General features: G+C 35.3%; 1 protein-coding gene across 2 annotated transcripts; it reads left to right on the top strand.

Annotated features, from left to right (window-relative positions):
* Positions 1-503: 503 nt before the first annotated feature.
* LOC125655380 (beta-1,3-galactosyltransferase brn-like) lies at positions 504-12,935 on the top strand. 2 transcript variants are annotated; one of them, XM_048885657.2, is made up of 4 exons: positions 504-604; positions 709-969; positions 9,953-9,973; positions 11,514-12,935. In XM_048885657.2, the coding sequence occupies exons 2-4, from the start codon at positions 956-958 to the stop codon at positions 12,517-12,519; spliced, it is 1,041 nt and encodes a 346-aa protein (XP_048741614.1). In that variant the 5' UTR covers positions 504-604; positions 709-955; the 3' UTR covers positions 12,520-12,935. The 2 variants fall into 2 exon arrangements, with proteins under 2 accessions (XP_048741614.1, XP_048741619.1); XM_048885662.2 differs by lacking the exons at positions 504-604; positions 709-969; positions 9,953-9,973 and adding an exon at positions 10,159-11,356.
* Positions 12,936-16,029: the final 3,094 nt, after the last annotated feature.

Here is a 16,029-nt window from a genome sequence, read left to right as displayed (position 1 = left end):
ATGTAGAATGAGCAGGTAGCCCTTTATCAAAATTGTAAATTTCATGATCCCTGGGGTAGAGGTCCTTACTCCAAGGCTGGGACAAACCTGGTTATATAGAGTGTATATAAGTACATTGTAAAACATTTAAATAATATCTTTAATGCTATTGATACTAAATTGAAAATAAATAGATATTTAGAAGGAGTAGGTATTCAAAGTAGTCATATCGTGTTACATGTAATGTTACATATATTATGTAAAGTCTTTCATTATTATAGCCACTTTCTGGGGGATTTAAGTTGTAAGGACACATCCTGTTTCATATTGTTGTTGAACATTAGAATTTAGCTTAGATGCAAGGTATGCAGAATAGGAAATTGTTTCTATCCCTTGGGACTAGTGATACTTTTAAATAATATTCAGGTGACCGATGAGGTTTGTGGGCCTTTTGTTTTAGATAATACAAGCAGGTGTGTTTCAGATTTAAAAAAGATCTGCAGATATTCAGATTCTAATTAGATAAAATCCGTTATAGTATAAGATGGCTCCTGTGTATTGCTTTTGAATGTGCTCCGAGAAATTGTGTAAACTGTCATCAAATGTGGTACATTGTGATATACAGGTGAAGATGGTTTTTATGCTTTTAAATCTAGTTTTGGACTTCAATGTAAAGTAGTAAATAATAATGATTTAAGAAAGAAATGTTCACGAAAATTTTTCTTTTAGAATTGTCTCTCTTTGGTTTTGACCTTCAGGATCTTGGCACTTGGGGTGCCATGTCCCCATACAGCGAAGTCAACAAATCGCAAAACGGGGTTACAGGCAGACAATAATACATCCGTTACATATCAACTGTCTCAAGTTTAAAATTAATAGGCCGTGTTAGGTCTTCCGTTTGTGTACTAAACGTACATCGATTTTTGTGCGACATTTGTGTTTGGAAATACCGCGTGAGATCAGATGTTCGCTCGCCATGGCGTACGTAAGGTAGGTATTATTCATATATTATTATTACATACGCATGAAGCTTTCAGATTTCGTAATGAATTATAAACCTATGAAAATTTGGGACTGTGGTGTTTAATGGGACTGTGGTGTGTAAAGCGTCGGTGTTTATCAGTGTGTAGCTTGTTCTATTTAAATCCCACTTGTAACAAACGTATTCTTTACACATGTGTACCATGATTTCGAAAGAGTTTGAAAAGACTACTTGCATATTTGCATGTGTGCGTGTTCTCTAATCAATATTTAATTGAAAATGGAAGAAAGGGAATCGTTGCAATGAAATAAAAATCAATCACATGATTAATGATAGTTCAAGTTGACCTGTACAAATATACCGCGAAGCTATACCAAATAAAGATTAAAAAAAACCAAAAAACAAACGAATTTTCTGATGAACCAAGTGTAATGAGATTGGTGGATCGTGGATATCGGCCTGGGTAGCTCAGTGGTTAGAGCACCTGTTTAATACTGCAATAGTCACGGGCTTCTCTTTTCCTGCTGTAGTAGATTCAAAGCCCCACCTTCACCAACGAAGGAGCGTCGACCTTATCTAGCAAAGATGTCAACGGTCATATTTACCGAACAATGTTCAAAGATAACGAACAGTGATCAATCTCGTATATATAAGATAAAAATAATTGCTATTTACTAAATGTAACAGACCAGAAGTAAAGACAAAATTAGGAGGCCATTCAGAAAATTCCTAGGCGGCAAATTATTACAAGGGGTTAACGCTTTTACGTATATAGAAAACGATTCGGCAAAATTGGTGAGAGTCGTGATCGCAAAGTGCCACCAATTTTTTGAAAGGGTGCTACTATGGTCCAGGCGACCCGAAAAGACTTCATTTACAAACAAATAACTAGTTATTCCAGTTCATGGCCAGTCAAATTGCCAGACTTAGAATCGGTAGAACACATTGAAGAGCTTCTAAAATGTTATTATACTAAACAAATGTTGTCTGACGTGTTTCATACCAATGTTAACCGGTTCGTTACATGTACATGTGTACATGTACGTACTGAACTTGACTGCGGATTACTTCCGTTTATGTGATCAAGATATTGGGCTCACAAAGAGTGTGACCGGTCAACAGTTAGATAACAAAAGGCCCACAGGCCTTATCGGTAACCTGAGTACTAGTGAAAGGTATCAATACTCCCATGAAATCTAGAAAAAATTTCCTGTTCTGAATATCTAAGCTAAATTCTAATAATCAGCAACAGTATAAAACAAGATGTGTTCTTAAAACTTCAATGCCCTCAAAAGTGCATACTGTGATGATTGATATGATTGTATCTTGCTTAACGTCTCGCTCGAGAATTTTTCACTCATATGGAGACGTCACCAAAACCGGTGAAGGGCTTCATATTTAGGCCTATACTCGGCGCTTGCGGCCATTGAGTAGTGAGGGTTCTTTAGTGTGCCACACTTACTGTGACACGGGACATCCGTTTTTCAGGTCATCTCCGAGGACCCGTGACATTCATACTTGATGCCGAGCGTTTGGCGATGGAACTGTCACTACCTGTTTTAACGACTTAGGTTTGTCGCGGCCGGGATTCGAACCCCCTGGCCTTCCGCATGCGGGGCGAACGCTCTAACCTCTCGGCCACCGCGGCGGTCATACAGTGAGGAAAGGCTTTACATAATATGTGTATTAACATTAAAAAATATGACTAATTTGGACCCATTCTAGAGTCAAAACCCTGGGTTGTGAAACTCACCATTTATTGTACATGTTTTTCTGCTATTCCTAAGCATGCATTTAGATTTTATACAGTATCAGCAAACTTACACATGAATACTATATGCTAAGTTTGGCCCCACCCTGGGGTAAGATTCCCTACCCTGGGGATCATGAAATTTACAATTTTGGTAAAAGACTACCTGCTCTTTCTAAATATCCATTTGGTTTAAATTTAGTAGCTATAGCTCTAAAGATGTTAATTAAATGTTTTACACATAAACACGTCCTATATAGTAAGTTTGGTCCCGCTCTGTGGTTAAATTCCTAACCCGGGGATCATGAAATTTACAATTTTGGTGGAGGCCTTCCTGCTCTACATCGCTATGCATTTAGTTTATCTTAAACATGTGCAGTTCTAGAGAAGAATATTTTTGAAAATTTTGGGCAGTTGTTGCCCCACCCCTAAGGCCCCGGGGGTGCAGGAATCCTGAAATTTACAATTTATGTTCCTCTTCTTCCAACGATGTCTCATACCAAATTTGAAAGAAATTGGAAGGGTAGTTATCAAGAAGAAGGTAAATTTTCTATTGTTCACACATTTAATAACTGACCATTTTGGCCCCACCCTAATACAAAAAACCCTACCCCTGGGATCAGCAAATTTACAATTTTGGTAAAGGACTAACTGCTTTCTAAATATCCATTTAGTTTCAATTTAGTATCAAAACCCCTACCCCATGCAGGGATCATGAAATTTTGGTAGAGGACTTCCTGCTCGACATCACTATGCATTTAGTTTTTCTTACACATGTGCGGTTCTAGAGAAGAAGGTTTTTGAAAACCGGTCAATTTTGGTCGTTTTTGCCTTGCCCTTAGGGCCCCAGGGGTGCAGGCAAACTCCGTACCGCGGACTACTTTCCCCTACATTGGAGTTGTGGCGTAACGGAATATACTGAGCTGACCGGAGCTTGGGGTGCAGGAGTCCTGAAATTTACAATTTATGTCCCCTTGTCCCAAGGATGCTTCATACCAAAGTTGAAAACAGTTGGAATAGTAGTTATCAAGAAGAGATTAAAATGTTCAATTGATAATGCACGACGGACGACGACAACCAATTGCAATAAGTCACCTGAGTTTACTCAGGTGACCTAAAACGAAAACAAGGACAAGACATATTCGGTTTGTAAATCGTAATGATTTCACAGTTAAAGAAACCGTCATTGACGAATCTTATTACTTAAAACTTAGAAACGGATCAAGTTTCATCGCATATCTTTGTAACACAAGAAAGCATATAATTATTATACAATTAAATATATTGCTGTTTACTGTTACGTGAAGACTAACAACGATTTTGAGGTTGCAATGTATTAATCATTTAGCAGGAATTACTAGCGTTTTAAACGCACATGGTCTTTTGATAGTAAACAAGGAAAAATACGCTGTTAACCAAATTATATGACGTATTGGCTACAGTGCTGAACTTTAACTGCTGTCAAATTCAGTTTTAAAAAGTAAATGCTGAACACCGCTTCCGTTTTTCAAAATGTGGTATTTTAACAAGAGGTACTGTGAGCAATGCTCACTAAGAATACCCCCCGCTTACCCCAATCTCCCAAAGGGTGTTGGTAATAGGTATAAACTACCTCTTTTCTGAGTGTAAAAAACAAATGGCATGACAAACCGAACCATATTGCTACTTCGATGTCCAGTGCGCGTGACCTTTGATCCCAAAATCGATAGGGAACATCTTCATCCCATGGGTAGTCCATATGTATGATATGGTGACTGTAGGTGGAAAGGATAACGCTTTAGAGCCCGGAAACCATATTGCTACTTCGATGTCCAGTGCGCTTGACCTTTGACCCCAAAATCGATAGGGAACATCTTCATCCCATGGGTAGTCCATATGTATGATATGGTGACTGTAGGTGGAAAGGATAACGCTTTACAGCCCGGAAACCATATTGCTACTTCGATGTCCAGTGCGCTTGACCTTTGAACCCCAAAATCGATAGGGAACATCTTCATCCCATGGGTAGTCCATATATATGATATGGTGAGGGTAGGTGGAAAGGATAATGCTTTAGAGCCCGGAAACCATTGCGTCTACAGACGGACGGACAGACGGACAACCCGATTCCAGTATACCCCCTGCCCACAACTTGTTGCGGGGGGGGGGGGGGTATAATGATATCCCTTTTATTTTCACATGGCGATATGAATATTTGATATCGATTCCTTCCCGTTAGTAAAAAGGAGAAGTAAACTAATGATAATTCAAGCTTTAGAAAAAAATCGGTAGGAAATCAAAGGTTACATTATAGAAATTTCGGCGGATGAGGGCGTGCCAATTGTACATGTGCGTGAGGCATTCAATGTTCATTGAATATATATGTACAGTAATACACGCTTAAAGCAAACTTACGCTTACTGTGAAGTGAAAGAAAATAACAAACATTTTATTGGGTATAATAAAAGTTTGACTATAACGAACTTTTTCGCTGGCCCTGGAGTTTCACTATAACCGTGTGTATGTAAAAGTTTTACAATGACATGTTCACCAAGATACGGAATTACGTGGGCGTTGGAAAGTATTTATCATTGAGAAGACGAATTGAAAAGGGAATGAGGAGTGGGATCGGGCCAATTCAGATTTCCACCAGCATCTTGATTATTTCTTTTTGTCATTAACCTGATGACACAGTATGAAACAAAACAGTTTGATTTTATGTGTTTTTATTCACATGGCAGGTAATTATAGATATAGCAAAACGGCACTGATCACATGCACAGGCAATTGCATCGCTTGGGGTCGAATTTACTGTATAAAGAGTAAAGGTATAGAACTCTAAATATAGGGTACCCAAGTTAGCCGATGTAAAAACAATAAATTAATTGATATAAAATTCTACTTTGTATTTTAATTTATTCATACATAATCAATCTACATTACTACCAAAGTTCATCCCGAAATTCCGTATACTTCCCAAGATATGCAGAAATGAACTCGGAAAAATGCCTATTATTTTTTGGTTGACTTTTAGCTGGGCCCTGACACTATACGACTACACAGAGTGTTTGAGCGTTGCAACAAGCTATCAAATAGAATGTGTAGCATAAAATATCATTTTTAAAATGAATTTCTTACTCCAATTCATAAAATGAAGTCGGTAATAGCTCCAAGTGACTGAAAATTTTAAACTGTCTGTACTTTCAGTTATCAGTCATTTTCATCGGTGCCACTAACTACCCACATTGACATCATTATTATAAATCGTCAAACACCCGTGATAATGTGATTTAGATAAAAATAGACATAATAAGACATTTGTATATTTATAAAGACTTGTTATCAGCATAATTTATGTACTATAATGAATCAATATTGATAAATAATAGTATTTGAGTCTCTAAATCGTTATGGGTCCTTCCATCTCCTTTGGGTAATTAGTCAAAACTACCGTGATGGCTGGGATTGTGAAAGTAGACGGTTTAAAAAATTTCAGTCACTTGGAACTATTACGGACTTCATTTTATGAATTGGGGTAAGAAATTCATTTTAGAAATGATATTTTATGCTGCACATTCTTCTTGAAAGTGGAAAGAAACCCAAAATGTATGTGTGACCACAATGATTAAAAAATACCTCATGTTGTGTTAGATATAGTTATTTTAACACAAGTCACTATGTTCTCCTCCAAATATATAGATTGTGCCTGTACATCGTAATATTTTATTTCTTTAATGACTTACAATCGTAATCATCAAAAGCTTGGCCAATCTTTATTACCATTCCATGCATTAGATTGATTGATTGATCTATTATTCACTCATATGGAGACATCACCATTAGACACAGGAAGATATTGCTAACTCAGAGTTACTACGCATCAGAGGATGCTAAATTAAAACCTCTGATAATTATCAACAAATACACGATGAAAATATGCTGCTTATCTTAGTCGTGGTCACCGCTCCAATAAACACAGATCACCGTTACAGAGTTCATAAACTTACCATTCCCCCCCCACCCCTCCAATTATTGGGGCGGCATCTGACGCCCTAGATACATTACCTGATTAGTTTCTTATTGAGATTTCATCTACAGATAGATCGGCGTTAGTGGAATACAAGCAGCCAATCTACGTACAAGTTAACGATTTCATGGCGAGTAGATATTCATATTAAAACTTTGTCTTAGGATAAAACATTTTGAAAACATTTATATCAAACACATGCATTAATCATATAAACATGATCATCAAAATTTTGTATTACATTTAGATATAGTGAATAGTCTTCTCAAGGATAAAAAGTTTGAATAAAAAGTCAAATGCAATTGCAAACCACATGTATCTTTCAATAGATATACAGTAGTTTATTACAGTTTGAATTGTACCAAAGGATTTGAATATACTCCAACATCATATGTTTCATTAATATATGACAATGTATAATTTTTCAAGATTTTGGGGGGTGGAGGGTGGGGGTGTTCTTGTAGATCTTGTAGCTTCTAAAATAATGCGTCAAAATATGATTTTCTTTAACACGCAAATCCTTTTTGTAGGATTATAATCTCTAAAATAGAAACGATTTATTCAAGAATTAATCCATAAAAATTTGGGGAAATGACTGATATTGACATCAACATGGTATTTTAACATTAATTTTACATGTTTGGGCTCACATTATGAAAATATTTATTCCAATCCATCATAATAATCATATATCATTTAGTAAACGGTAAATAATCTATGTTGATTATTACAGCCCATTTGTTTGGAAAAGTAATCATTTTTAAGAAAAAAAAAGAAGTGATTCATTGATTTCAATTCTTTATTGTCCTTGAGTTATACAACTCATCGGAATACATCTAGTACATGTACATTTGTATACACAATATATCAAATTGTATAAGATAAACAACAGGTGAGTGGACAGGAGAAGATAGGAGAAGAAATTACGAATAAAAATAATATATATGTAATCGCATTATGAGATGCACATGTTATTAGAAAAATACTATAATTATATTATTGATTTACAATGCTAAACTTCGTATTTTCACAACTTGAACTAAGAATTTTCCCAAGTTATTGAGTTCTTTAGTATTGTCTAAACTAAGGAGCTTAATTAATTTAAAGACACTTGGTTTTGTGTAATAAAAACTCTTAATATATTTCTTTCTCAAATCTTTGTAAAATGGACATTTCAGGATGAAATGAAACTCATCTTCTATATCATTATAATCACATAATTTACAAAGCCTCGCAGTCCTTAAAACATTATTGTGCCTGCCTTTTTCAATATTCAAAGAATGTGAAGACGTTCAGAATTTAATGATAATTTTTTTTCCCTTTTAAGTTGATTGGTCTTTTGAGATATGATTGTAAACAAAAGTTATCTATTAAATGTTGATAAAGAACACTTTTTGGTGAACTTGAAAGAGACATTAGGTTTTGTTTGTAAATATCCAATATTCTGAATTCTATTATTTTATAATCTTTAAGCTGATTCACACACGACTTTTCAAACAAATATTCTAAACCTATGCTTGACAGATCATGTTTCACATTAACAATCCAGCTATCATTGTTTGCAATCATATTTTCATAACAATCTTTCAAAATACAGTTATTCGTGGTTTTAATTTTTAACCAGAATTTAAAAATTCTAAATTTTCTTCTAATGTAAAGTGGAAATCTGCCAAGTTCACAATATACCATACTATTGTTGGTTCTTTTGTTTACTCCTAACAAAAAGAAAGATGCACCTTTTCAATGTCCGGTGCTTTATGAAAACCCCAAATTTCACATGCATATGAAAGAATGCTGTGTACATAAGTATCAAAAATTGAACATTGCGTATCAACATTAAAATTTCTCAAAGTATTAGATATTGCAAAAAGTGCTTTACGTCCTTGTTCGGCAACATGTTTTTGTATTTGGAAAAATTTGCCATTGTAATTAAACAACATTCCTAAATACTTAAATGTATTTACAACTTCAAGACATTGATTATTATACATCCATTTCTCAGTTTCCATAATTTTCCCACTATTTCTAAAAATAACAACCTTGGTTTTTGGCACATTCACAATCAAATCCCAATCATTAGAATAATTATGGAGAGAATTTAACATATTTTGTAATCCTGACGGAGTCTCCGATATAATTACCATGTCGTCAGCATAAATTAGTAAGAAAATATTAATCAATTGTAATTCAACAGATGGACAATTGTTACTAATGAAATTTATCTCAAAATCATTAACATAAAGAGCAAAGAGTAATGGCGATAACACTTCGCCCTGCATAAGACCCATTTCATTGCTAAAATATTCACTTAATACCCTATCGAATTTTACACATGATTTCACACTACTGTACAGAGATTGGATAACTTGAAGCAGTTTCCCACGAATACCAATATTAAACAATTTGAACCATAACTTATACCTATTGATAGAGTCAAACGCCTTTAGAAAATCTACAAAACAACAATATAGACGTTTTTTGTTTTTCAGAGTTTTGTTAATTAATGATTGCAAAACAAATATTGCATCTACTGTAGATAATCCTGGTCGGAAACCAAACTGTGCATCAGTCAAAATATTGTGTTTGTTATCCCACTCCAAAATTCTGTTATTCAAGACACTAGTGAATAGTTTTCCAAAGCAACTAATACTAGTAATAGAAATACCCCTGTAGTTATTTACGTCATCAATATCTCCTTTTTTGTGTAAAGGTACAATACAATTCTTTGTCCAAAGTTCCGGGTATATGCCTGACATCAACATTTTGTTAAATAATTTGTGTAATAGTGGCATCAGTATATCCTCACATTTGATAAACAACTCATTCAAAATCCAATCTTCACTACAGCTCTTATTATATTTCAATTTCTTAGGACCTATTCTAACCCGGATCCCCACGGGTGGTCAAAAAAGAAGTGCATCATGTTAATTATATGTAGAACGAGGTGCTTACTTTTGAGACGCGATATCAATAAAATATGTTTTCTAATGTATCTCTAGTGCTGGAATATGTATCTTATATCTCATACAGGTATTTTTCATGATTGAATCCATTTTAAAGCCGAGACTGGTTCAGAACCATATCAGTGATTTTGGAATAGTTCTCCCGAAATGTGAAACTATGTATTCTTTATGACCGTGTCATTACACAAGTATATGTCTAGACTAGAAAAGAATATATTTTCTTTATACGTGCAAATTAAAAATTTGATTAAATACATTTCTTTTATTTTCAGGTCAAAGTTTTATCCTCCAAGGTAATTCTTTTTGTATTTTGCATTCAGAAGTTACAAAACCAATCCAGAGAAAACGTATGAAAGGGTATTTCACAATCTCAATCACTCATGAATTCACGAAATATATGCATTTCATTAAAACATTTTTGAATTGTTTTTGTAGTTTTGAAAGGACCTTCCCGCTTTAGCTGTGACATACGGCCCCCTGATGATTTAGTAAAACATCAAAAATTGAATTATGCAATTTACAATGGCCCAGGATGTTGATTTTCAAGCTGTATGATCCGATGTTCATGTTTTATTTTTGTGCAGAATTACTTTAAAGAAGATTGATTAGTTTTCAAAGTTATTAACTTTCCCTTAATTACATGCTTGAAAGTGTCTGCATGTAAAAAAAAATCATTGAGAAGATTATTTTAAATCTATATAGTTGACATGCATAATCATTATATATTGTCTGTTAGGCGTCTATAAATAGCCCAACGCGCGTCAAGGGAATATGTAACTCAGATTCAACTGTCTATAGAAGTTTAAGAGTATAAAACAACGAATTACTAAGAGGTATTGGATAATTTTATTTCTCTCTAACTGATGGCAAGGTACTGTTGTAACAAAACACACTGCTTTGCACAGATAAGACCACCGATGATTTGAAAGTCTGAACTGGACACGTGATTTGTCACTTGAAGTGGTCAGTGACCGTTGTTTGTAAACACCGATTTAAAATCAAGTAATTCTGGCTAATGCAGGTGAAATAATGTATGAAATGTGGTGATTTAAAGGTGGAAAAAATTTGTCGAAATGCGTTGAAGTTTGTCTTGGAGGTTTTTCATTTCATATTAATAGCTTGAAAGTCTTTTGAAATCGGGTTTGTCTGTTTTTGTTAAATCTCTATTGATATTCATCGAATGACCGGCTTTTAAAGCCTTTGTTTATATCGAGCACAAGGTTGTCCAGATTTCTCTTTTCTATTATAAGTCGTTTTTATATACCAAAAAGGCAAGTGCTGGTGATGAAATTCATAAAAATAAATACAATGAAAATCTGCAAGAATGAATACGTTTTCTTCCTACATTATTTACCTCGGGTAGTAATTATTTAATTTTCAGGCTAAGGGTGACCATTTAAAACTTACTTTTCTACCATTATATTCCAATATCCCAGGGGAAAAGGACTGTACACTTACTGAAGATACATCAGTGTTTAATATTTACCAAAAAGTACAATAGATAAATCAATTTTTCATTGAAAAGAGGAGTAGTAAAAAGGGACCACAAGTTACAGCTAAAGTAGGGAGATCCTTTATCATGTTTTTGCATTGAATTTCAATACAAATGTGATGATCCACCTGGATGGAATTCATGGGGGGATGGAATCATAGGATCACTTCACCCTAGATACAATGTATGCGATTTAGAAATGATCGAAACTGTACAATCAATTTCACATTTTTCTACAATATGTCTGTTAAGTGTACATACACTGTCCATATACATGTAGCTGTAAATGTTCTTCAACGTGATTAAATAATTAAAGGTATGTAACTTCTCTTTTTAAACAGAAGGCATCGGAAAACTCCAGACACAACAGGAAATATATTCATAACCTTCATGATCTTGACCACAGTGACTGTCTGCTATATAATTGGTTACTTAAAAACTCACGCCCTCTGGGGAGGCAGACGTCGCCCTATCCCTGAGGATGACACACCCCTAACAGGCCGAGATATCAGGAGTGTGTATAATTTCACACAAGTCAACACCTCACACCCAAAACTGACTTACATTCTCTACCCTACCACTGTTTGTGGAGTATTCAAAGGAAATGCGAGCAATTTCCCACATATTTTAATTATTGTTAAATCTTTACCTGAAAGTTTTCATATCCGCCAATGGTTACGGTATGCCTTGCAGCACTATACAGAAAGTAATGAACATTTCAAGATAGTTTTTCTTTTGGGTCAGTCGAAATCGTCATCTACAGAAGAGCTTATCAAAGAGGAAAGTAAGCGACACAGTGATATTATTCAAGGAAACTTTACAGATATTGGTCGAAACACGACCTACAAGACCATCATGGGATTCCGATGGGCACTTCATTACTGTCAAGAAACCCAATTTCTATTCTTTCAAGACGAGGATATCAAAATCAACTTTCAAAATTTGTTGACATTTCTCAAAGAAGAGGATGACCCAGAGTCACTATATGTAGGAAAGCTGGTCAGAAAGGAAAAGTTAACATTTAAGGATAAAAAACACCCCAAATATATTCCTAGAGAGGAATATCCACTAAATTCCCTGCCGCCATATATCTCCACTGGTGCTTATATACTCAGCATTGACGTGGCTACTACTATGGAGTCTAATTTTGATTCTGTTAAAATGGTCCATGTAGACGATGTGTTCCTGGCACTGGTTGCAATGTTTAGTGACGTCATTTTAATGCATTCTAAAAAGATTGCTCTTGAAAACTGTGCCAAATTTAGGAAGAATATAGCATGCAGGACATTTACTTCTGTCCAGGATTCACTCGATGTTTGGAAGGAATTCGCTGGAAGTAATATTTAATGAAGTCGTAAACAAATTTTGATTCTGTATGATTCCGCATCATTGTAAGCCACAGGTTACCATGTCCATTCTGGTACCTTGAACGTTAACCGGTGTGGATAGCTGAAGTTAAGATTCTACGCATAAATAATCTGAAGTTGGTCTTAAAAGGTGCTGAAGTTCCTCATTGACAATATCTATGCAATCGTTGGTGATCTAGGCTTCCAACAATCTGTTGAAAATCCCATGGGCACAATAGTGCACCTTTTATTCGCTGTCCTTTTTTGTATTCTAATGAAGCAACATTTATTCAAAAGCTTCTATATGGGAACAAAAATTGTCTTGTGGCATCAACGCAACACTCAGATACATCGACTCTGTTTTATATATGTGATATATCCAGTCAACTCGAAATAAAAGACACCAAGGAGTTTTCACATTTGCTTTACATCTAAATATTTTATTGAACATAGACTTTAACGGCAAATTAACAGCTCCACTTTATTACAAATGGGATGATGTCGGCTTCTTCATCGTCAACTTTCCATATTTATGTCTATCAACTGATTTGATAACCGAGAGCATGTTCTGCGTATGATCATGTTTAAATCGAAACAGTTGGTTACAAAGGCTTCAACAGTCTAGTTTAAAGTCAATATTTCGTAAATTACATGGTTGTTATAATGATCTGATTTGCAAATGCACTCCACCATTAGGTCGAATGCTGTCTGACGTTTCATACCAATTGTTAGACCGTTCTTAACATATTGATTTGGACTGCGGATTACTCCGTTTACTTGGTTACGATATAGGGCTCACGGTAGGTGTGATCGTAAACAGGGGATACATGCTCCTCCTGGGCACCTAGTCCCACCTCTGGTGTTCCATACATTTTTGTACGTAAGAATATGATCATGTCACATTCATCTTTATATATCGTGTAGTGATTACGATCGATTTTACGCCGTTTTGGCAATATTTCAGTCATTTTACAGCAGAAAAATTATCATCTAATGCACTTGTTATCGCAGTAGTATATACATGTACATTGTAATACGATTACAAAATATTTATATAATGCGATTTCTTTCTTTTATAAATAAATCCAGTTATCATAGCGATAATTAATGTCGCGTCTGAGATTTAACGTTCTAACATTTCTAGCAGTTTGGATTGAGAGGTGAGCGTATTTTTGTCAATTAGCTAAAAATTGTTATGTAACTGTCAATTTTGGGAATTTCATCATTTCTTATATTAATTCAAAAGCTATATGTAAATATAATTTTCAAAAGATTTGATGTGTGCTATATCTAGATTTTCAGCCTATTGGCACATTCAAGTGTTTATTTTGTTTCCATGAATCAGAATTAAAATAAATGCCATACATAATAATAAAATAAAATCTCTATGTCCCAATATTTTTTTCCAGAGAGCTACAGTTCTGCAGCTAACCGAGAATGCGACCACGCTAGAATTCGCATGAAGGCGAAAAGTCTAGTCTTTAATTTATAGTGAGGAATGGTCGTGTAAAGTGTTGAAAAGTCATATGTTTTGCAAATTGATGTTGTTGATTTGAGAAAAGTTTTGTGATTTGAAATGTACTAAAAGTTCTTTTAAAAAATTTAAAATCCACATTTGATTTACACCACTTCTGGCATATGTTGTGGCACAATATGTTTGAAGTTTCTCCTTGACAGCTGTTAATATTTTAGTTAGGAGCAAAGATAGGGGCTTGGTAGAACATTTACTGGATCCAGCAATGTATCTTATGAGATTGACCACTGTTCGTTATCTTCACCTTTCATCTACGTTTGTAAGGGTTTTTGTGAATGTTTAACGTCCCACTCGAGATCTTATCCTCTTATGAAGACCATTGCCGGTGAAGGGCTGTGAAATTTAAATTAGGCCTATGTTCGACGCTTATGGCCATTGAGCAGGGAGGGATCTTTATGGTGCCACATCTGCTGTGACACGGGACCTCGGGTTTTGTGGTCTCATCCGAAGGACCGTCCCATTTAGTCGCCTCTCACGGCAAGCAAGGGGTACTGAGGACCTCTTCTCACCAGGATCCCTACGGGATCATCCTCTCAGTACTACTTGCTTGTCGTAAGAGGCGACTAAATGACTTACCTGTCTAAACCCGCTTGATTGATTGTATGTTGCAGAATAACATCCTTGAATTAATTTTAAGACTTGTTTTACAGAAAACTTCCTAAAACTTTTCTAGAAATCATTAATACTTCATGAAATATATAGTGAATAACTCAAAGACCGGTCGCAGTAGCTCAGTGGTAGAGCGATTGCTTTGTAATGGAGAGGTCGTGAGTTACGAGCGCCGCTCGTGCCAGAGCCACGTCAAGCCAAAGAGGTAAAAGAAGGTGATTCTCGCTTGGCATTGAGAAGTAGTTATCGCGGGTCTTTCGGACATGACATTAAAAACACGGAGGCCCGGTGTCGCGACAGGGTTGGCACGTTAAAGAACACTCTCTGTTACGGCCCTGAGTGCCAAATTAATGGTACGTATAATATACTCTTACTAGAATGTGACCTCCTAGTCACTGTTACCATATAAACTAACCACGCACAAATTAACAGTAAGCCAGGCTAGCTTTTCGGGCAACCGAGCGTTTAATTAATAAACAAAACTATACAATGATTATAAATCATAGCAAAGCGGTATTGCTTAAAATGAAATACATTTTAATTAATAACCATTTACGTTTACCCTTATCAAAAACATTACTAACCGCCCAGAAAAAAACCCATAGATAAAACTGATTATGAACGAACTATGGAAATCTACATATGCCGGTGGTAACCATATCTAGAGAGTGAATACTGGACGTATATTCTTTAGCTGTAATTTGTTAATAAAAATACTATTTAATAAATTGTTGAAAATAAGGTTCGTCTGACAGTTTTAGATTTGTTGTTTCGTTTCAAAGATTCTAACAAATTTTTAACGAAAGTATGATCAGTGGGATCCGGATATCCTAAAAATAGAATGCGCCCATTTTATCGAGTACATAGCACTTGCAACAACGTGGTAAGATGTGTTATGTAAAACTTATACGGTACCAATTTTGATGCACCAGATGCGCATTTCGACAAATAATGTCTCTTCAGTGATGCTCAACCGAAATGTTTGAAATCCGAAATACCTATGAAGTTTTAGAGCTAAATATAGCCAAAAACAGCGTGCCAAAAAAGTGGAGCCAAATTCGTCCAAGGATAAGAGCTATGCATGAGGGAGATAATCCTTAATTTTGAAATGAATTTCTGAATTTTATAACAGCAATTAAATATACATCCGTATTTTCAAGCTAGTAACGAAGTACTTAGCTACTGGGCTGTAGAGACCCTCGGGGACTAACAGTCCACCAGCAGAGGCCTCGACCCAGGGGTCATAATGTAAAACTTATACGGTACCAATTTTGATGCACCAGATAATGCGACATGTAACGAGTTCACTGGAATAGGTTGTTTTCCTCTTGAATTGATGAAATTGCACCATCGTTTGAAAGACGAAAA

This window comes from Ostrea edulis, chromosome 1, assembly GCF_947568905.1.
Source record: "Ostrea edulis chromosome 1, xbOstEdul1.1, whole genome shotgun sequence".
Classification (NCBI taxonomy): Eukaryota; Metazoa; Mollusca; class Bivalvia; order Ostreida; family Ostreidae; genus Ostrea; species Ostrea edulis.
The sequence above is the reverse complement of the archived record's forward strand: the minus strand, read 5'-3'. Positions and strand labels throughout refer to the sequence as shown.